The following is a 22,872-nucleotide window of genomic DNA, read 5'->3' as shown; positions in this document are numbered from 1 at the left end:
ATTGCAAAGGTTACTTCCCTCACCAACATGGCGACCGCAATGTGCCTCTGAGTTGTGAGGGGCTGTTTCCGCTTCCGGGCCCGCGAGCCGCCACTGTTTCCGGTCCCCCGGGCTGTATTTTGGTTCCGCCGCCATGCCGACCGTCCAGCCTGATGTGTCTGAGCGAGTGGCCGCTTTTCTGGGCCAGTTGGCCAGGGGGGAGTTGCGCCGCTCCGGGGAGGTGGCGACCGGAACGGCGGGGCTTCTCCGGCAGATCGTGGCCCACAGCCGATGGAATAACGCAGGTATTTGTGGCGCGGGGCGGCGATTTAACCTCAGTTACAGGAGGCAGCTTCAGTGAGTGGAAACCAATCTGATTTATTATTGTCACATGTTAATATACAGTGAAAAGTATTGTTTCTTGCGCGCGATACAGACAAAGCATACTGTTCATAGAGAAGGAAAGGAGAGAGTGCAGAATGTAATGTTACAGTCATAGCTAGGGTGTAGAGAAAGATCAACTTAATGCAAGGTAGGTCCATTCAAAAGTCTGACAGCAGCAGGGAAGAAGCTGTTCTTGAGTCGGTTGGTCCGTGACCTCAGACTTTGTATCTTTTTCCTGATGGAAGAAGGTGGAAGAGAGAATGTCCGGGGGTGCGTGGGGTCCTTAATTATGCTGGCTGCTTTCCCGAGGCAGTGGGAAGTGTAGACAGAGTCAGTGGATGGGAGGCTGGTTTGCGTGATGGATTGGGCTACATTCATGAACTTTTGTAGTTCCTTGCGGTCTTGGGCAGAGCAGGAGCCATACCAAGCTGTGATACAACCAGAAAGAATGCTTTCTATGGTGTATCTGTAAAAGTTGGTGAGAGTCATAGCTGACATGTCAAGTTTCCTTAGTCTTCTGAGAAAGTAGAGGCGTTGGTGAGCTTTCTTAACTCTAGTGTCGGCATGGGGGTACCAGGACAGGTTGTTGGTGATCTGGACACATTGAAACTTGAAGCTCTTGACCATTTCTACTTTGTCCTGTTGATGTAGACAGGGGCATGTTTTCCTTTATGCTTCCTGAAGTCGATGACAAGTGCCTTCATTTAGAAACATAGAAAAACTACAGCACAAAACAGGCCCTTCGGCCCCACAAGTTGTGCCGAACATATCCCTATCTTTTAGGCCTACCTATAACCCTCCATCCTATTAAGTCCCATGTACTCATCCAGGAGTCTCTTAAAAGACCCTATTGAGTTTGCCTCCACCACCACTGACGGCAGCCGATTCCACTCGCCCACCACCCTCTGTGTGGAAAAACTTCCCCCTAACATCTCCCCTGTACCTACCCCCCAGCACCTTAAACCTGGGTCCTCTCGTAGCAGCCATTTCCACCCTGGGAAAAAGCCTCTGACATTGTTGACATTGAGGGAGAGATTATTGTTGCCGCACCAGTTCACCAGATTCTCTCTCATTCCTGTACTCTGTCTCATCATTGTTTAAGCTCCAACCCACTACGGTGGTGTCATCAGCAAACATGAAAATCAAGTAGGAGGGGATGTCCAGTGGCGAACCCCAGGGATCCGTGCTGGGCCCCCTAGTGTTCATCTTTCATGTAAATGACATTGATGACTACGTGGGGGGTAGAATTAGTAAGTTTGCAGATGACACAAAGATTGGCTGGGTGGTTAACAGAGAGGTTGAGTGTCCTGGGCTACAAAAAGCTGTAGACAGAATGGGCAGATAAGTGGCAGGTGGAATTTAACCATGAAAAGTGTGAGGTGATACACTTTGGAAGGAGTAATTTGAAGTATTCAATCAATGGTAGGACACTAGGAAGTTCTGTGGAAGAAGGGGACCTTGGTGTGTTTGTCCACAGATCTCTTAAAGCGGAAGGGCATGTTAATAGGGCGGTGAAGAAGGCATATGGGACACATGCCTTTATCAATCGGGGTATAGATTACAAAAGCAGGGAAGTCGTGTTGCAGTTGTCTAGAACTTTGGTGAGGCCACAGCTGGAGCACTGTGTATAGTTTTGGTTGCCACATTATAGGAAGGATGTGATTGCACTGGAGGGGATGCAGAGGAGATTCACCAGGATGCTGCCTGGGATGGAACATTTAAGTTATGGAGTGATGTTGCATAGGTTTGGGTTGTTTTGGTTGGAGCAGAGAAGACTGAGAGGCGACCTGATTGAGGTGTTCAAGATTATGAGAGACATGGACAGAGTGGATGAGGAGCAGCTGTTCATCTTAGTTGAAGGGTCAGTTATGAGGGGACACAAGTTAAAAGGGAGGAGCCGGAGGTTTAGGGGTGATGTAAGGAAAAACATTTTTACCCAGAGGGTGGAGACAGTCTGGAATGTGCTGCCTGGGAGGGTGGTGGAGGCGGGTTGCCTCGCATCTTTTAAAAAGTACCTGGATGGACACTTGGCATGTCGTAGCATTCAAGGCTATGGGCCAAGTGCTGGCCGACGGGATTAGGTGGGAGTTCGTGTTTCTAATGTGTCAGTGCAGTCTCGATGGGCCGAAGGGCCTTTTCTGCACTCTATGACTTATTTCCCCTCCCCAGGGACCCCTGTATTTACCTGTTGGTGGTTCCTATTCCTCCTGCTAATGTGCCGTTTCTCACTCCTGCAGGGGAGCTGTTGGATCTGATCCGGACAGAAGGCCGGAGAGTGATGAGTGCCCAGCCCACAGAGACCAGTGTGGGGAACATTATCCGACGAGTGATGAAGATTATTCGAGAGGAATATGGCCGGTGAGAGCAGTGCCAGATTCTGAGAGAGCGGGGCTGGGCTTGTGAGTGAAATATTGGGGAGAAGAAACAGGGAGGGAAAAATAGTGCTAAAGAATAGTTCACAACTCGGAGAGATCAGATGCGGGGGAGGGGTGGTAAATGTGAGGCCATTCGAAATGCATTTGGAATGTAAATAGCATTAACAAGGCTGAACTGCAGGAATAGGTCACCACGTGGGACTCTGTTTCTTTTATTTATTCATAGGATCTGGGCATCACTGGCTAGACTGCATTTATTGCCCATCCCTAACTGCCTTTGAGAAGGTGGTGGTGAGCTGTTTTCTTGAACTGCTGCAGTCCATGTGCTGTAGGTACACCCACAGTGCTGTTAGAGAGGGAGTTCCAGGATTTTGACCCAGGAACAATGAAGGGGCAGTGATATATTTCCAAGTCTGGATGGGAGTGCCTTGGAGGGGAGCTTGCAGATGGTATCTGCGGACCTCGTCTTTCCAGGTGGAAGTGATCGTGGGTTTGGAAGGTGCTGTCGAAGGATCTTTCGTGAATTGCTGCAGTGCATCTTGTAGATGGTACACACTGCTGCTACTGAGCGTCGGAGGTGGAGGGATTGAATGTTTGTAAATGTGGTGCCAATCAAGCGGGGCTGCTTTGTCCTGGATGGTGTCGAGCTTCTTGAGTGCTGTTGGAGCCGCACCCATCCAGGCAAGTGAGGAGTATTCCATCACACTCCTGACTTGTGCCTTGTTGATGGTGGACAAGCTTTGGGGAGTCAGGAGGTGAGTTACTCGCCGCAGTATTCCCAGCCTCTGACCTGCTCTTGTAGCCACTGTGTTTGTGGCGAGTCCAGTTGAGTTAATCAATGCGAGTGTTTTGCAGGCTGCGAGGCTGCAGTGAGGAGACAGACCAGGATTCACTCCATAAACTGCTGACTTCGGGCAGTCAGAGCGAAGATTTCAGTGTGAATTTCCCACCACTCAGAACCAACATCATTGAAGCAATTAACGAACTCCTGATGGAACTTGGTAGGTGTTTTGGGGGTGTCGCAATCTGGGGTTAGAGCTGGAACAGCTTTTATTTTTGCATGGTTTGGCAGAGAGAGAGCCATCTAGTGGGGGTATGCAGGGTTGCAGAGGAACCGTGAGCAGCGGAGAGTGGTATCCATCCAGAGTCAGGGGTCTGTATTAACTGCTTGCTTGTTTGACAGAGGGGACGATGGATAACATTGCAATGCAAGCGCTGGAACACATCCACTCCAATGAAGTGATCATGACACTGAGCCGTTCCCCAACTGTTGAAGCTTTTCTCAAAGATGCAGCTCGAAAACGCAGCTTCCATGTAATCGTCGCTGAATGTGCTCCGTACTGCCAGGTGAGTGAGAACTGAGCAGACCCCAAAATCATTGCACCCGGGGGCAGGGGGACTGAGAACCGAGGGGAGGGGAAGGGTGCTGCTGCTCCTCACCACCTGCTCTCTCTCTCCCAGTTCCCCCTTCCAGGCTTTACCCCCCGCCCCCCATCACACTGACCCCAGTCTGACTCTGGTTTCTGGGTTCCAGGGACACGAGATGTCTGTCGCTTTGTCTGCAGCTGGAATTGAAACAACTGTCATTACTGATGCTGCCATATTCGCCGTGATGTCCCGTGTTAATAAGGTAATAGTTACCGGGGCGGGGGGGGGGGGGGGGCGCGGCACCTGCGGGAGTACCAGTGCGTTGTGAGGGCTGCGGTCAGTTTCCCTGTGAAGCTGTGGGTATGTTGGAGGAGACAGGGTATGTGCATGGTGAGCGGATGGATGCAGGTCTGCAGGACAGGCAGCAGGTGACTGTGGGGGATAGGGGGGAATTGTAAGGTGTGTGTGTGTATGCGCCTGTATGGGGTACACTCTTGTACTGATACTTGTTTCCACAGGTGATCATTGGTACTAAGACCATCTTGGCTAACGGGGGTCTCCGAGCCGTGAATGGAGCTCATACTCTCGCTCTCGCAGCAAGGCACCACTCCACACCCGTTATCGTCTGTGCTGCCATGTTTAAGCTGTGTCCAGAGGTAGGTACACAGCTTCAATGCAGCAAATCTCAGCTCTAATTACCAAAAGAACTTGCATTTCAACAGCACTTTTCACATTCTCAGGACATCCTAAAGCACTTTACAGCTAATGAAGTGCACAAAGTATAATCACTGTTGTAAACACCCCGGACAGGTACAGATACAGAGTAAAGCTCCCTCTACACTGTCCCCATCAAACACAGTAAGAAATCTAACAACACCAGGTTAAAGTCCAACAGGTTTATTTGGTAGCAAAAGCCACTCACTTTCGGAACAGGCTGTTCCTTCGTCAGGTAGGTGGGAGTTCTGATCACAAACAGGGCACAAGAGCTAGTGGCTTTTGCTACCAAATAAACCTGTTGGACTTTAACCTGGTGTTGTTAGACTTCTTACTGTGCTTACCCCAGTCCAACGCCGGCATCTCCACATCATGACTCCCATCAAACAGTCCCAGGACAGGGACAGCACAGGATGAGTTACAGAGTAAACCTCCCTCTAGGGGTTTTAGTTAAGTCCATGCAGGCTTGGAGGGCCAAAGGGCCTGTTCCTGTGCTCTAATTTTCTTCGTTCTTTGTACATTGTCCCCATCAAACACTCCCAGGACAGGTACAGCACGGGGTTAGATACAGAGTAAAGCTCCCTCTACACTGTCCCCATCAAACACTCCCAGGACAGGTACAGCACGGGGTTAGATACAGAGTAAAGCTCCCTCTGCACCATCCCCATCAAACACTCCCAGGACAGGTACAGCACAGGATTAGATACAGAGTAAAGCTCCTGCTGCACTGTCCCCATCAAACACTCCCAGGACAGGTACAGCACGGGGTTAGATACAGAGTAAAGCTCCCTCTACACTGTCCCCATCAAACACTCCCAGGACAGGTACATCACAGGGTTAGATACAGAATAAAGCTCCCTCTACACTGCATCCTCAAGTGATAAAAGATTGAGCACCCTGTTTTGTAACAAGCTTTCTTGCCCCAGTCCAAGTGAGTCCTTCTCCACATCACAACTGGAAACTGTTGTCTACTCCAATCTATTGGGCTCTTTAGTTGTTGATGTAATGTAACCAGTTGTCCGATCTCCTAATTCTGTGCTCCTGCTGTGACATGGTATGGACAAGGATCTATCTGGCTTCATTTGCTGCTTGATGTGTTTTTGTTAATCTGTTTGTTGATTTGCAGTTTCCCAATGAGGAGAACACTTTTCACAAGTTTGTTTCGCCTCAGGAGGTGCTCCCTTTCACGGAAGGTAGGTGTCTCTGCTCCGAGTTTAGCTCAGGCAATAGTCTGTGTGCTCTCCTCAGTGTAGAGAATATCTGATCACTTATGAAGATGCTGTGAATCCATTAACACTGGTGTGCTGGCGATGCCAGGGTCAGTTCCACTGTGCTGCAGTCCCACATGGTCAGAAATGCAGATCTCCGACAACACTCCCTCTGCTCACATAATTGTGAAGCAGGCACTTCAGAAACCACATGCTGGCACAGTGTGGGTGTTGTTGGGTCAGCATTTGTTGTCCTTGAGCTGAGTGGCTTGCTGGGTTATTTCAGAGGACAGTTAAGAGTCAACCACATTGTTGTAGATCAAGAGTCACATGTAGGCCAAACCGGGTAAGGACGGCAGACTTCCTTTCCTAAAGGATATCAGTGAACCAGATGGGTTTTTACAGCAATCGACAATGGTTTCATGGTCATCATTAGACTTAATTCCGGATTTTTATTGAATTCAAATTTCACTATCTGCTTTGGTGGGTACCCAGGTCCCAGAGTATTACCCTGGGTCTTTGGATTACTAGTCCAATGACAATATCACTACATGATCACTTCCCCACAATTGGTGATACAACAATGTCCTGGGTTTCTGATTTCACCAAGTGTTACTGTGTTGACTTGGTTGAGAAGCCAAGAAGCATCCTTACTTGAGAAAGGATATACTGGCACTGGAGGGGGTGCAGAGGAGATTCACTAGGTTGATTCCGGAGTTGAGAGGGTTGGCTTATGAGGAGAGACTGAGTAGACTGGGGCTACACTCATTGGAATTCAGAAGATTGAGGACAGATCTTATAGAAACATTTAAGATTATGAAGGGAATAGATAAGATAGAAGCAGGGTTTCCATTGGCGGGTGAAACTAGAACTCGGGGGCATAGCCTCAAAATAAGGGGAAGCAGATTTAGGACTGAGTTGAGGAGGAACTTCTTCACACAAAGGGTTGTGAATCTGTGGAATTCCCTGCCCAGTGAAGCAGTTGAGGCTACCTCGTTGAATGTTTTTAAGGCAAGGATAGATAAATTTTTGAACAGTAAAGGAATTGAGGGTTATGGTGAGCGGGTGGGTAAGTGGAGCTGAGTCCACGAAAAGATCAGCCATGATCTTATTGAATGGCGGAGCAGGCTCGAGGGGCCAGATGGCCTACTCCGGCTCCCAGTTCTTATGTTCTTATTCTGGCCAATGGTTCAAACCTCACTGAGACTTGCTGCATGTTTCCAGCATTTCCTGTTTTCATTTCAGATTTCCAGCAACTTCCATATTTTCCTTCATCGACAGTGTCTTCAATCTGACAATAAAATAGCTGCAAGCTTTATCACAATCTTCTTCATATCTCCATCTTGGAGTTTATATTCATGGCCATGTTCTCGTCTATTGGATGTGACTGAGTCTGGATACTCTCATCCTTTGTGTAAAAACCACTTGCTATTGTTGAAAGATGCAGAGGAGGAAAGGGCAGATGGGGTCTGTCTTTATTGCTAAAGGGTTTGTGTAGATGAGTTCTGGACCCTGTTTATGTCTCCATTTCCCTTGTGCCATCCACCAGTATTGATGTGGATAATTGGAGCCATTGGCTTTCACCATAGTGTATGGATTTGGTATTGAAATATTGTCACGGGGGTACCAGGAGGCTGGGTCTTGGAAATAATAAGTTTAAACATCGATGTTATAAAATAGACATGAACTACACACAACCAAGAAAGGGTTCTCAATCTATTTTTTATTTTTTCAAAGGATGTGTGTCAAGATACAACATTTGCTCATCCCTAATTGCCTTTGTGATGGCGGTGATGAGCAGCTTCAACCCATAGCAGGTCATGTGAGTTAGGGAGTGAGTTCTGGGATTTTGATCCAGTGACAGTGAAGGAACAGCGATATTGTTCCAAGTCAACTGGTGTATGACTTGAGGGGAACTTGCAGGTAGTGGTGTTCCAGGCATTTACTACCTTCCTCTTTCTAGGTAGTAGAGGTCATGGATTTAGAAGGTAGTTCAAAGAAGCCTTGGCAAGTTGATGCAGTGCTCTTGTAAATGGTACAGATTGCTGAATTGTGAGGCTATGGTGGAGGGAGTGAATTTTATGATGATGGTTGGGTGCTGGTCAAGTGGGCTGCTTTGTCCTGGATGGTGTTCAGCGAGTGTTATTGGAGCTGCACTCATCCAGGCAAATGGAAAGTAGTCCATCGCATTTTTGTCTTAATCCTTGTAAATGATGGACAGACTTTGGGGAATCGGGAAGTAAGTTACATGGATTTCTGACCCTCGAGGATAGCTTGGAGTCTCTAGGAATTTTCAGGACAGCTTTGTGCAACCCTGGAGAAACATTATTGGAGCATTGAACAAGATTGTTTTTTGTTTGTCATTTTCTTTGAACATTTGTAATTTTCTTTGAACTGCGTCCAGTTCTGGTCGCCACACTACCAGAAGGACGTGGAGGCTTTGGAGAGGAGGTTTACCAGGATGTTGCCTGGTATGGAAGGGCTTAGTTATGAGGAGAGATTGGGTAAACTGGGGTTGTTCTCACTGGAAAGACGGAGGATGAGGGGAGACTTAATAGAGGTGTATAAAATTATGAAAGGCATAGATAGGGTGAACGTTCGGAAGCTTTTTCCCAGGTCGGTGGTGACATTCACGAGGGGTCATAGGTTCAAGGTGAGGGGGGGAGGTTTAACACGGATATCAGAAGGACGTATTTTACACAGAGGGTGGTGGGGGCCTGGAATGCGCTGCTGGGCAAGGTGGTGGAGGCGGACACACTGGGAACGTTTAGGACTTATCTAGATAGCCACATGAACGGAGTGGGAATGGAGGGATACAGAAGAATGGTCTAGTTTGGACCAGGGAGCGGCGCGGGCTTGGAGGGCCGAAGGGCCTGTTCCTGTGCTGTATTGTTCTTTGTTCTTTATTTCTCTTTATCAGATATAAAAATGGGGGGTGAGGAAGGTAACTTGGCTGACAATTAAGCATCTTCCAATTGGATAAGTCTTTTTACTTTCCAATTGGTGTAGGAAGGTAGTGCATGACAAGGTGTTGTCTGATAAATGGTTGGTGCGTGGGGCCATGTCATGTGATAAATTCTCTTGGAATAATTTAATCACAGTTGGCAGCCGTTTGAGTTACTCACTGCAGAATTCCCAACCTCTGTGTTTATGTGACTGACCATAACTGAACCAATGGTAACCTCCCGGGATGTTAATGGTGAGGGATTCAGTGATGGTAATGCCATTAAACATCATGAAGAGGTGATCCGATTCTCTGTTGATGGAAATGGTCATGTCCTGGCACTTGTGTGGCATGAATGTTATTTGCTACTCACCAACTTAAGCCTGAATGTTAGATTTGCCATGTGGGCATGGACTGCTACCTCAGTATCCAAGGAGTCTTGAATGATACTGAACATTGAACCTTCTCTGTGATCCCAGGAGACACTGAAAGTAATTGGCAAAAGTAGTAATGGTGACATGAGGGAAAACATTTTTACATAGTGAATGGTTAAGGATCTGGCCAGAGTCTGGTGGAGGAAGATTTGTTCAAAACCTTCAAAGGAGAATTGAATAATTATGTTGCAGGGCTATGGTGAAAAGGTGGATGAGTGGGACTGGCGAGTTGCTCTTTTAGAGAACTGGCCTGATCATGACAGGCTGAATGGCCTTGCTGTAACCATTCCGTGATCTTATCTCTCTCTCTCCCTGCCCACCCCGTTTTAGACTCTCTCTCTCTCTCTTCCCCCATCCCTATCCCCCTCAAGTGTGTATCTGTTTCTTCTAATCTAATCACTACTGTTGTTTCATTCTTGCAGGTGAGATTCTGTGCAAAGTGAGTGCTTACTGCCCTGTGTTCGATTATGTTCCTCCAGAGCTCATCACCCTCTTCATCTCTAATATAGGGGGAAACGCTCCCTCCTATATATACCGGCTGATGAGTGAACTCTACAATCCCGACGATCATCATATATAACAATAAAATTCACTGACAACAACTCATTGTTTCCACTTCAATCATTATTCAGGAAAATTCATTATGCAGAATCTAATAGTAGACATTTTGTTCTGGTTTTGAAATTGTGAAAGAGGTTACTAGCAACAATGAAAACAAATGGAATTTAGAGATGTGTACTGTGTTGTCAGAAGGAATAATGATCATCTCAATCTTTGTTACACAACATTCTAGAAACCCTCACAGAATGTTCAAGTTCAGGACTCTGCTCTAGCTCTCTGATCACCAGGAAACTGCAGTCCCACTCAGTTGGAAAATGGTGGTGAGCAGCTATTATAGAATTCCTACAGTGCAGAAGGAGATCATTCGGCCCATCAAGCCTGCACCGACAATGATCCCACCCAGGGTTTATCCCCATAGCCCCACATATTTACCCTGCTAATCCCCCTAACACTAAGTGGCAATTTAGTATGGCCAATCAACCTAACCCACACATCTTTGGACTGTGGGAGGAAAATGGAACACCCGGAGGAAACCCACACAAACACGGGGAAAATGTGCAGACTTGCACAGACAGTGACCCAAGCTGGGAATCGAACCTGGGTCCCTGGTGCTGTGAGGCAGTTGTGCTAATCACTGTGCCACGGATGATATAATCAACCATGTCAAAGTTCCAAATATATGCCAAGAATAATGAGGAGATTTCCCTTTGTCACGTTCCTGTTTTGTGATTTTGAGAAGGGCCGTTTTGATACTGTAGAAGAAACAGAAAAACTACAGCACAAAACAGGCCCTTCGGCCCCACAAGTTGTGCCGAACATATCCCTATCTTTTAGGCCTACCGATAACCCTCCATCCTATTAAGTCCCATGTACTCATCCAGGAGTCTCTTAAAAGACCCTATTGAGTTTGCCTCCACCACCACTGACGGCAGCCGATTCCACTCGCCCACCACCCTGTGTGAAAAACTTCTCCCTAACATTTCCCCTGTACCTACACCGCAGCACCTTAAACCTGTGTCCTCTCGTAGCAGCCATTTCCACCCTGGGAAAAAGCCTCTTGAGAGTCCACCCGATCTATGCCTCTCAACATCTTCTATACCTCTATTAGGTCTCCTCTCATCCTACGTCTCTCCAAGGAGAAAAGACCGAGTTCCCTCAGCCTATCCTCATAAGGCAACATCCTTGTAAATCTCCTCTGCACTCTTTCAATCTTTTCCACATCATTCCTGTAATGAGCGACCAGAACTGAGCACAGTACTCCAAGTGGGGTCTGACGAGGGTCTTATATAGCTGCATCATTATCCCCGGACTCCTAAACTCAATCCCTCGATTGATAAAGGCCAGCACACCATACGCCTTCTTAACCATCTCATCCACCTGTGGGGCCGATTTTAGAGTCCTATGGACCCGGACCCCAAGGTCCTTCTGATCCTCTACAATACTAAGAGTCTTTCCCTTTATATTCTACTCCTTCATCCCATTTGACCTGCCAAAATAGACCACTACGCATTTATCTGGGTTGAAGTCCATCTGCAAACTTCTCCGCCCAGTCTTGCATCCTATCTATGTCCCTCTGTAACTTCTGACATCCCTCCAGACTATCCACAACCCCACCAACCTTCGTGTCGTCGGCAAACATACCAACCCATCCCTCCATAGAACAGTACAGCACAGAACAGGCCCTTCGGCCCACGATGTTGTGCCGAGCTTTATCTGAAACCAAGATCAAGCTATCCCACTCCCTATCATCCTGGTGTGCTCCATGTGCCTATCCAATAACCGCTTAAATAAACCGCTTCCTAAAGTGTCTGACTCCACTATCACTGCAGGCAGTCCATTCCACACCCCAACCACTCTCTGCGTAAAGAACCTACCTCTGATATCCGTCCTGTATCTCCCACCACGAACCCTATAGTTATGCCCCCTTGTAATAGCTCCATCCACCCGAGGAAATAGTCTTTGAACGTTCACTCTATCTATCCCCTTCATCATTTTATACACCTCTATTAAGTCTCCCCTCAGCCTCCTCCGCTCCAGAGAGAACAGCCCTAGCTCCCTCAACCTTTCCTCATATGACCTACCCTCCAAACCAGGCAGCATCCTGGTAAATCTCCTCTGCACTCTTTTCAGCGCTTCCACATCCTTCTTATAGTGAGGTGACCAGAACTGCACACAATATTCCAAATGTGGTCTCACCAAGGTCCTGTACAGTTGCAGCATAACCCCACGGCTCTTAAACTCCAACCCCCTGTTAATAAAAGCTAACACACTATAGGCCTTCTTCACAGCTCTATCCACTTGACTGGCAACCTTTAGAGATCTGTGGATATGGACCCCAAGATCTCTCTGTTCCTCCACAGTCTTCAGAACCCTACCTTTGACCCTGTAATCCACATTTAAATTTGTCCTACCAAAATGAATCACCTCACATTTATCAGGGTTAAACTCCATTTGCCATTTTTCAGCCCAGCTTTGCATCCTATCTATGTCTCTTTGCAGCCTACAACAGCCCTCCACCTCATCCACTACTCCACCAATCTTGGTGTCATCAGCAAATTTACTGATCCACCCTTCAGCCCCCTCCTCTAAGTCATTAATAAAAATCACAAAGAGCAGAGGACCAAGCACTGATCCCTGCGGCACACCGCTAGCAACCTGCCTCCAATACGAAAATTTTCCATCGACCACCACCCTCTGTCTTCGGTCAGACAGCCAGTTACCTATCCAATCGGCCAACTTTCCCTCTATCCCACACCTCCTCACTTTCATCATAAGCCGACCATGGGGGACCTTATCAAACGCCTTACTAAAATCCATGTATATGACATCAACTGCCCTACCTTCATCAACACACTTAGTTACCTCCTCAAAAAATTCTATCAAATTTGTGAGGCACGACTTGCCCTTCACGAATCCGTGCTGACTATCTCGGATTAATCCGCATCTTTCTAAATGGTCGTAAATCCCATCCCTAAGGACCCTTTCCATCAATTTACCAACCACCGAAGTAAGACTAACCGGTCTATAATTACCAGGGTCATTTCTATTCCCTTTCTTAAACAGAGGAACAACATTCGCCATTCTCCAGTCCTCTGGCACCATCCCCGTGGACAGCGAGGACCCAAAGATCAACGCCAAAGGCTCTGCAATCTCATCCCTTGCCTCCCACAGAATCCTAGGATACATTTCATCAGGCCCAGGGGACTTATCGACCTTCAGTTTATTCAAAACTGCCAAGACATCCTCCCTCCGAATATCTATTTCCTCCAGCCTATTAGCCTGTAACACCTTCTCTTCCTCAAAAACATGGCCCCTCTCCTTGGTGAACACTGAAGAAAAGTATTCATTCATCACCTCGCCTATCTCTACTGACTCCATACACAAGTTCCCACTACTGTCCTTGACCGGCCCTAACCTCACCCTGGTCATTCTTTTATTCCTCACATAAGAGTAAAAAGCCTTGGGGTTTTCCTTGATCCGACCCGCCAAGGACTTCTCATGTCCCCTCCTAGCTCTCCTAAGCCCCTTTTTCAGCTCATTCCTTGCTAACTTGTAACCCTCAATCGAGCCATCTGAACCTTGTTTCCTCATCCCTACATAAGCTTCCCTCTTCCTTTTCACAAGACATTCCACCTCTTTTGTGAACCATGGTTCCCTCACTCGGCCATTTCCTCCCTGCCTGACAGGAACATACCTATCAAGGACATCCAGTATTTGTTCCTTGAAAAAGTTCCACTTTTCATTAGTTCCTTTCTCTGACAGTTTCTGTTCCCAACTTATGCCCCCTAATTCTTGCCTAATCGCATCATAATTACCCCTCCCCCAATTGTAAACCTTGCCCTGCCGTACGGCCCTATCCCTGTCCATTGCAATAACAAAAGACACCGAATTGTGGTCACTATCTCCAAATTGCTCTCCCACAACCAAATCTAACACTTGGCCCGGTTCATTTCCCAGTACCAAATCCAATTTGGCCTCACCTCTAGTCGGCCCATCCACATATTGTGTCAGGAAACCCTCCCGCACACTCTGCACAAAAACTGCCCCATCCAAACTATTTGACCTACAAAGGTTCCAATCAATATTTGGAAAGTTAAAGTCCCCCATGACAACTACCCTGTGACCCCCACACATATCCATAATCTGCTTAGCAATTTCTTCCTCCACATCTCTATTACTATTTGGGGGCCTATAGTAAACTCCTAGCAACGTGACCGCTCCTTTCCTATTTCTAACTTCAGCCCATATTACCTCAGTGTGCAGATCCCCCACGAAGTGCCTTTCCGCAGCCGTTAAACTATCCTTGATTAACAATGCCACTCCTCCACCTCTTTTACCAGCTTCCCTACACTTAGTGAAACATCTATAGCCCGGAACGTCCAACAACCATTCCTGTCCTTGTTCTACCCACGCCTCCGTAATGGCCACAACATCGTAGTCCCAAGTACCAATCCACGCCCCAAGTTCATCTACCTTGTCCCTCCACTTCCTCATCCAGGTCATTTATGAAAATGACAAACAGCAAGGGTCCCAGAACAGATCCCTGGGGCACACCACTGGTGACCGACCTCCATTTAGAAAAAGACCCATCTATACACACTCTCTGCCTCCTTTGGGCAAGCCAGTTTTGGATCCACAGGGCAGCAGCCCCTTGGATCCCATGCCCACTCACTTTTTCTAGAAGCCTTGCATGGGGGACCTTATTGTACGCCTTGCTAAAATCCATATAAACCACATCTACCGCTTTCCCTTCGTCAATGTGTTTAGTCACATTTTCGAAGAACTCCACCAGGCTCGTAAGGCACGATCTGCCTCTGACAAAGCTATGCTGAGTATTCTTGAGCATACTAAACCTCTCTAAATGCTCATAAATCTTTTCCCTCAGGATCTTCTCCATCAGCTTACCAACCACTGAGATTAGACACACCGGTCGGTAATTTCCTGGGCTATCCCTATTCCCCTTCTTGAAAATAGGAACCACATCCGCAATCCTCCGGCACCTCTCCCGTCTCCATCGACGATGCAAAGATCATCGCCGGAGGCTCTGCAATCTCTTCCCTCGTCTCCCACAGTAACCTGGGGTACATCCCATCCGGACCTGGCGACTTATAAGAACATAAGAAATAGGAGCAGGAGTAGGCCATCTAGCCCCTCGAGCCTGCCCCGCCATTCAATAAGATCATGGCTGATCTGACGTGGATCAGTACCACTTACCCGCCTGATCCCCATAACCCTTAATTCCCTTACCGATCAGGAATCCATCCATCCGCGCTTTAAACATATTCAGCGAGGTAGCCTCCACCACCTCAGTGGGCAGAGAATTCCAGAGATTCACCACCCTCTGGGAGAAGAAGTTCCTCCTCAACTCTGTCTTAAACCGACCCCCCTTTATTTTGAGGCTGTGTCCTCGAGTTTTAACTTCCTTACTAAGTGGAAAGAATCTCTCCGCCTCCACCCTATCCAGCCCCCGCATTATCTTATAAGTCTCCATAAGATCCCCCCTCATCCTTCTAAACTCCAACGAGTACAAACCCAATCTCCTCAGCCTCTCCTCATAATCCAAACCCCTCATCTCCGGTATCAACCTGGTGAACCTTCTCTGCACTCCCTCCAATGCCAATATATCCCTCCTCATATAAGGGGACCAATACTGCACACAGTATTCCAGCTGCGGCCTCACCAATGCCCTGTACAGGTGCATCAAGACATCCCTGCTTTTATATTCTATCCCCCTCGCAATATAGGCCAACATCCCATTTGCCTTCTTGATCACCTGTTGTACCTGCAGACTGGGCTTTTGCGTCTCATGCACAAGGACCCCCAGGTCCCTTTGCACGGTAGCATGTTTTAATTTGTTTCCATTGAGATAGTAATCCCATTTGTTATTATTTCCTCCAAAGTGTATAACCTCGCATTTATCAACGTTATACTCCATTTGCCATATCCTCGCCCACTCACTCAGCCTGTCCAAATCTCTCTGCAGATCTTCTCCATCCTCCACACGATTCACTTTTCCACTTATCTTTGTGTCGTCTGCAAACTTCGTTACCCTACACTCCGTCCCCTCCTCTAGATCATCTATATAAATGGTAAACAGTTGCGGCCCGAGTACCGATCCCTGCGGCACGCCACTAGTTACCTTCCTCCAACCGGAAAAACACCCATTTATTCCGACTCTTTGCTTCCTGTCGGATAGCCAGTCCCCAATCCACTTTAACACACTACCCCCAACTCCGTGTGCCCTAATCTTCTTCAGCAGCCTTTTATGGGGCACCTTATCAAACGCCTTTTGGAAATCCAAAAACACCGCATCCACCGGTTCTCCTCCATCAACCGCCCTAGTCACATCTTCATAAAAATCCAACATGTTTGTCAAGCACGACTTTCCCCTCATGAATCCATGCTGCGTCTGATTGATCGAACCATTTCTATCCAGATGCCCTGCTATCTCCTCTTTAATAATGGATTCCAGCATTTTCCCTACTACAGACGTTAAGCTGACCGGCCTATAGTTCCCCGCCTTTTGTCTCCTTCCTTTTTTAAACAGCGGCGTAACATTAGCCGTTTTCCAATCAACCGGCACTACCCCAGAATGCAACGAGTTTTGATAAATAATCACTAACGCATCCACTATTACCTCTGACATTTCTTTCAATACCCTGGGATGCATTCCATCCGGACCCGGGGACTTGTCCACCTTCAGTCCCATTAGTCTACCCAGCACTGCCTCTCTGGTAACATTAATTGTATTAAGTATTTCTCCTGCAGCCAACCCTCTATCGTTAATATTTGGCAAACTATTTGTGTCCTCCACCGTGAAGACCGACACAAAAAACTTATTTAAAGACTCAGCCATATTCTCATTTCCCACTATTAACTCCCCCCTCTCGTCCTCCAAGGGTCCAACATTCACTCTAGCCACTCTATTCCTTTTTATATATTTATAAAAACTTTTACTATCATTTTTTATATTAATTGCTAGCCTAGCTTCATAGTCTATCCTTCCTTTCTTTATCGCTTTCTTAGTCTCTCTTTGTTGTTTCTTAAATGTTTCCCAATCACTTGTTTCTCCACTATTTTTGGCCACTCTGTACGCAGCTGTTTTTATTTTAATACTCTCCTTTATTTCCTTCGTTATCCACAGCTGGTTCTCCCTTTTCTTACAATCCTTGTTTTTTGCTGGAATATATTTTTGCTGAGAACTGAGAAGGATCTCCTTAAAAATCCTCCACTGTTCCTCAGCTATCCTACCTGCCAGCCTGCTCTCCCAGTCTACCTTAGCCAATTCATCCCTCATCCTATCATATTTCCCTCTGTTCAAACAGAGGACACTGGTTTGGGACCAAACTTTCTCCTCTTCCATCTGAATCAGAAATTCGACCATATTGTGGTCACTAGACCCAAGAGGGTCCTTCACAATAAGATCCTTAATTCTACCTACCTCGTTACACAATACCAGATCCAAAATAGCTTGTTCCCTCGTCGGTTCCGTAACATGCTGTTCAAGGAAACTATCCCGACAGCATTCTAAGAACTCTTCCTCCATTCCACCCTTACCGACTTGAGTCTGCCAGTCAATGTACATGTTGATGTCCCCCATAATTATTGCCGTTCCGTTTTTACACGCATCCCTTATCTGCTTGTTTATAGCCCTCCCTACCTCAACATTATTATTTGGGGGCCTATATACCACACCTACTAGTGTCTTTCTCCCTCTACTATTCCTCATCTCTACCCATAATGATTCCACGTTTTGTTCCTCAGAGCCTATGTCATCCCTCAGTACTACCTTGATATTATCTCTTATTAGTAGCGCGACCCCTTAATGCCATTCAAAGATTCCAGCACAACCTCTTTGTTAAAGTCCACATACTCAATCTCGGTCCACCGCAAGCCCACAGTACATCTACCCATGTCCTTCTCCTCTGTGAAAACCGAGACAAAATACTCATTAAGCACCTCTGACATTTCTACTGGTTCCGTACAGATTTTCCCGCCTTCACCTTTTATAGGCCCTATTCCTTCACGTCTCATCCTTTTACCCTTCACATATTTATAGAACGCCTTAGGGTTTTCCTTAATTCTATTTGCCAAGGCCTTCTCGTGACCCCTTCTGGCTCTCCTAATTTCCTTCTTTAGTCCCTTCCTACAAGCCGTATACTCATCTAGATCCCTATCTTCGCCAAGCTCTCTGAACCTTAGTGGGATAGAAACCTGTCGGAGATTCAAATATGGAATTGCAGAAATTATGAAGATGGATTTGGGAGTTGATGGGTTCCAGTGTTCATGTGTGCTACCAACCCCACACATGCAGTAATTGAGCAGTCAATTCTCAATAATGCTTCTGCCTTCACCCATCAGAGCAGCTGGTGCCAAGAAAAGGCAAGGGTACAAAACCAAGCAAAGGTGAGTGCTAAAGAAGCAGAAAATGCAGGAAACACTCAGCAAGTCTGGCAGAAAGTCTACAGAGAAATGGTATTAACTCTTCATCAGAACTGGAAAAATTAGAAATATAACAAAGCTTAAGCAAGTGAATGGGGTGAGGAGGATGGCAGGATAAAAGGGAAGGTTTGTGATCGGTGGAAGGCAGGAGAGATTAAATGACAAAAGGGATGATAATGGGACATGTAAATAAATAAAAGGTCCAATGGAGGTGTAACTGGCAGAATCGTGAACAGTTTCCATTAAAAAGGAAAAATGAAAGAAAATGGGGGCAGATCTGAAATAGCTGAACTCGGCTGAGCCCAGAAGGCTGAGGTCCTGTTCCTTGAGCTGCACAAAGAACAAAGAACAATACAGCACAGGAACAGGCCCTTCGGCCCTCCAAGCCCGTGCCGCTCCCTGGTCCAAACTAGACCATTCTTTTGTATCCCTCCATTCCCACTCCGTTCATATGGCTATCTAGATAAGTCTTAAACGTTCCCAGTGTGTCCACCTCCACCACCTTGCCTGGCAGCGCATTCCAGGCCCCCACCACCCTCTGTGTAAAATATGTCCTTCTGATATCTGTGTTAAACCTCCCCCCCCCTTCACCTTGAACCTATGACCCCTCGTGAACGTCACCACCGACCTGGGGAAAAGCTTCCCACTGTTCACCCTATCTATGCTTTTCATAATTTTATACACCTCTATTAAGTCTCCCCTCATCCTCCGTCTTTCCAGTGAGAACAACCCCAGTTTACCAAATCTCTCCTCATAACTAAGCCCCTCCATACCAGGCAACATCGTGGTAAACCTCCTCTGTACTCTCTCCAAAGCCTCCACGTCCTTCTGGTAGTGTGGCGACCAGAACTGGACGCAGTATTCCAAATGCGGCCGAATCAACGTTCTATACATCTGCAACATCAGACCCCAACTTTTATACTCTATGCCCCGTCCTATAAAGGCAAGCATGCCATATGCCTTCTTCACCACCTTCTCCACCTGTGACGTCACCTTCAAGGATCTGTGGACTTGCACCCCCAGGTCCCTCTGCGTATCTACACCCTCTATGGTTCTGCCATTTATCGTATAGCTCCTCCCTACATTATTTCTACGAAAATGCATCACTTCGCATTTATCAGGATTGAACTCCATCTGCCATTTCTTTGCCCAAATTTCCAGCCGATCTATATCCTTCTGTAGCTTCTGACAATGCTCCTCACTATCTGCAAGTCCTGCCAATTTTGTGTCGTCCGCAAACTTACTGATCACCCCAGTTACACCTTCTTCCAGATCGTTTATATAAATCACAAACAGCAGAGGTCCCAATACAGAGCCCTGCGGAACACCACTAGTCACAGGCCTCCAGCCGGAAAAAGACCCTTCCACTACCACCCTCCGTCTTCTGTGACCAAGCCAGTTCTCCACCCATCAAGCCACCTCCCCCTTTATCCCATGAGATCCAACCTTTTTCACCAGCCTACCATGAGGGACTTTGTCAAATGCTTTACTAAAGTCCATATAGACGACATCCACGGCCCTTCCTTCGTCAACCATTCTGGTCACTTCTTCAACAAACTCCACCAGGTTAGTGACGCATGACCTTCCTCTCACAAAACCATGCTGACTATCGTTAATGAGTTTATTCCTTTCTAAATGCGCATACATCCTATCTCTAAAAATCTTCTCCAACAACTTCCCCACCACGGACGTCAAGCTCACCGGCCTATAATTACCCGGGTTATCCTTCCTACCCTTCTTAAATAACGGGACCACATTAGCTATCCTCCAATCCTCTGGGACCTCACCTGCATACAGTGACGAGACAAAGATTTGCGTCAGAGGCCCAGCGATTTCATCTCTCGTCTCCCTGAGCAGCCTTGGATAGATTCCCTGGGGATTTGTCAGTCTTTATATATGCATCAAAACACTACAGGAGCCTAAGATCAAAAGTGGAAGCATGGTGTAAAATTAAAAACAGTAAGAAGTCTCACAACACCGGGTTCCCCAACAGGAAGAAAACACTCTTGCCTGGTGATTGTTCAGCGGTGTTCATTCATCCGTTGTCGTAGCGTCTGCATGATCTCCCCAATGTACCATGCCTTGGGACACCCTTTCCTGCAGCGAATCAGGTAGACAACGCTGGCCGAGTTGCAAGAGTATCATCGACAATCACCAGGCAAGAGCGTTCTCTTCCTGTTGGGGAACACTTCAGCAGTCACGGGCATTTGGCCTCTGATCTTCGGGTAAACGTTCTCCAAGGCGGCCTTCACGACACACGACAACGCAGAGTCGCTGAGCAGAGACTGATAGCCAAGTTCCGCACACGTGAGGACAGCCTCAACCGGGATCTTGGATTCATGTCACACTATCTGTAACCCCCACAACTTGTCTGGGCTTGCAAAATCTCATTAACTGTCCTGTCTGGAGACAATACACATCTCTTTACCCTGTGCTTAACGCTCTCTCCACTCACATTGTCTGTACCTTTAAGACTTGATTACCTGTAAAGACTCGCATTCCAACCATTATTTTGTAAATTGATTTTGTGTCTTTATATGCCCTGTTTGTGAACAGAACGCCCACTCACCTGACGAAGGGGCAGCGCTCCGAAAGCTAGTGGCTTTTGCTACCAAACAAACCCGTTGGACTTTAACCTGGTGTTGTGATACTTCTTACTGTGTTTACCCCAGTCCAACGCCGGCATCTCCACATCGTAAAATTAAAAAGACAGACAAGGTGAGAGAACGAATGGGATAGCCTTGCAAATTGCACTACCCCCAATGTCACCAGACTGCTGCGAAATAGTTGATCAGAATGAACCATCACAGCATGCAGCCTACTCTTTAACATTTATTGGAATAAATAGTTCATTAATAAGAAGTAATCATGAAATGCACATCAAACAAACAATGGATCGCTGTGATGACAACTGTCACACAGGTTTGTAAGGTTTACTAGAAGCAGTTTCTGGCACAGAGGGAGAGTCCTGCTCCCAAGTACTGTCGAATATCAGTGTCAATAGGTACTGTCCATGGTCATTGCTCTTCACCAACAGCCATCCAAGCCACTCAGCTTGACAGCAAAATATCCAAATGGATGACACCATTCCTTCCCACTCAATCCATCAGGCAGAGGCAGCACGGACCCTGCCGCAAGGGGAGGTTATGAGAGGCTTTATCCCTTTCACATTTGGATGGACAGGAAACCAAGTGCTGACGTGATCAAGTGATGGTGGAGTACTGGTCACCACAAGAAACCTCAGGTGAAGATTCACCCAGCCAGAGACTTGGTCCATCACCGCAGACAATTAAACGCTTTCACTGTTCAGCTGCACTTCACACAACCTGTGCAGTTTTTGTAAATTTGGTCTATGATGAACCTAGGGATCAGAATAAACATGAAAAAATAACCATCTAGAGGATGAACCTAATCAAGGGTTCAAGTGGGTATAAAATGTTGTCAGGAATGAAGAACAGGCTGAAATCTAATCATGTGTTGATATATAGACACTATAATACGGCACATAATACATATCACTTTCCCCTGGCACAGGAAGAGGGGAAATTGGAATTCTCGGCTGTTAGCCTGACATCAGTAACAGAAAATGCTCAAATCTAATAGAATCTCAGTGTAAGCCCAGTGGTTAAGCAAATGGGATGGTGTGGGTGGAGAGAGAAAACAGGGAACTTCAGACCTGTTAGCCTAACATCAGCAGCAGGGAAAATGCTAGAATCTATTGTAAAAGACACTATAACTGAACATTTAGAAAATAAAGGTCGGAGTGGAAGGAGTCAACATGGATTAATGAAAGGGAAAACACGTTTGACAAACCCGTGGGAATTTGTTGAGAATGTAAACTAACTGAATAAGTAAGGGGGAACCAGTGGATGGGGTGTGTTTGGACTTTCAGGAGGTCCCAATTTAGATAAGATCCGAAAGAAAAGGAGAGCACATGGGATTTGGGGAAATGTACTGAGGTGGATTGAGAACTGGTTGAAGGACAGCAAATAAAGTAAGACTATACAGGTCATTCTCAGCTAGGCAGGCTGATATTTAGCTGGGTACCACAAGGATCACTGCTTGGATCCCAGCCATTCACAATCTAGATCAATGATTTGGATGTGGGGACCAAATATAACATTTCCAGTCAAATGGACTCAAAATGTTAATTCTATTTCTCTCTCCAGGGATGCTGCCAGACTGGCCTGCTGACTTTTTTCCAGCATTTTCTGTTTTTGTTTCAGATTTTCAACATCCACAATATTTTGCTTTCTTTATACTGTTTCCAATTTGCTGATGACATTAAAATAGGTGGGAATAGAAGTTGTGCGGAGGATATAAGGAGGCTTCAAGGGAATTTAAGACAATCTAAATGGACAAGAACATGGCAAATGGAATATAATGTGAATAAGTGTGAAGTTTCCACTTTGGTAGAAAAAACAGAAAGGTAGAGTATTAAATGGTGAGAGATTGCGAAGTGT

At 46.6% G+C, this 22,872-nt stretch overlaps 2 protein-coding genes across 5 annotated transcripts in view; one reads left to right on the top strand and one right to left on the bottom strand.

The window, feature by feature from the left end:
* On the top strand, positions 1-10,009 carry eif2b2 (eukaryotic translation initiation factor 2B, subunit 2 beta). Its single transcript, XM_078234571.1, has 8 exons — positions 1-284; positions 2,601-2,721; positions 3,594-3,739; positions 3,922-4,085; positions 4,273-4,368; positions 4,625-4,762; positions 5,947-6,013; positions 9,829-10,009. Exons 1-8 carry the CDS (start codon positions 134-136, stop codon positions 9,984-9,986), a joined length of 1,041 nt encoding a protein of 346 aa, XP_078090697.1. The 5' UTR covers positions 1-133; the 3' UTR covers positions 9,987-10,009.
* An 11,214-nt stretch (positions 10,010-21,223) lies between these two features.
* mlh3 (mutL homolog 3 (E. coli)) overlaps positions 21,224-22,872 on the bottom strand; it is a 59,081-nt gene continuing 57,432 nt past the window's right edge. For all 4 annotated transcript variants that reach the window (XM_078234566.1, XM_078234567.1, XM_078234569.1 and 1 more), the window contains one exon: positions 21,224-21,770. In XM_078234566.1, the coding sequence (XP_078090692.1) occupies positions 21,699-21,770 (72 nt within the window). In that variant the 3' untranslated portion in view covers positions 21,224-21,698. The remainder of the gene's footprint in view (positions 21,771-22,872) is intronic.

This window comes from Mustelus asterias, chromosome 18 (assembly GCF_964213995.1).
Source record: "Mustelus asterias chromosome 18, sMusAst1.hap1.1, whole genome shotgun sequence".
NCBI classification, from domain to species: Eukaryota; Metazoa; Chordata; class Chondrichthyes; order Carcharhiniformes; family Triakidae; genus Mustelus; species Mustelus asterias.
This window is presented reverse-complemented; position numbering and strand designations above follow the sequence as displayed.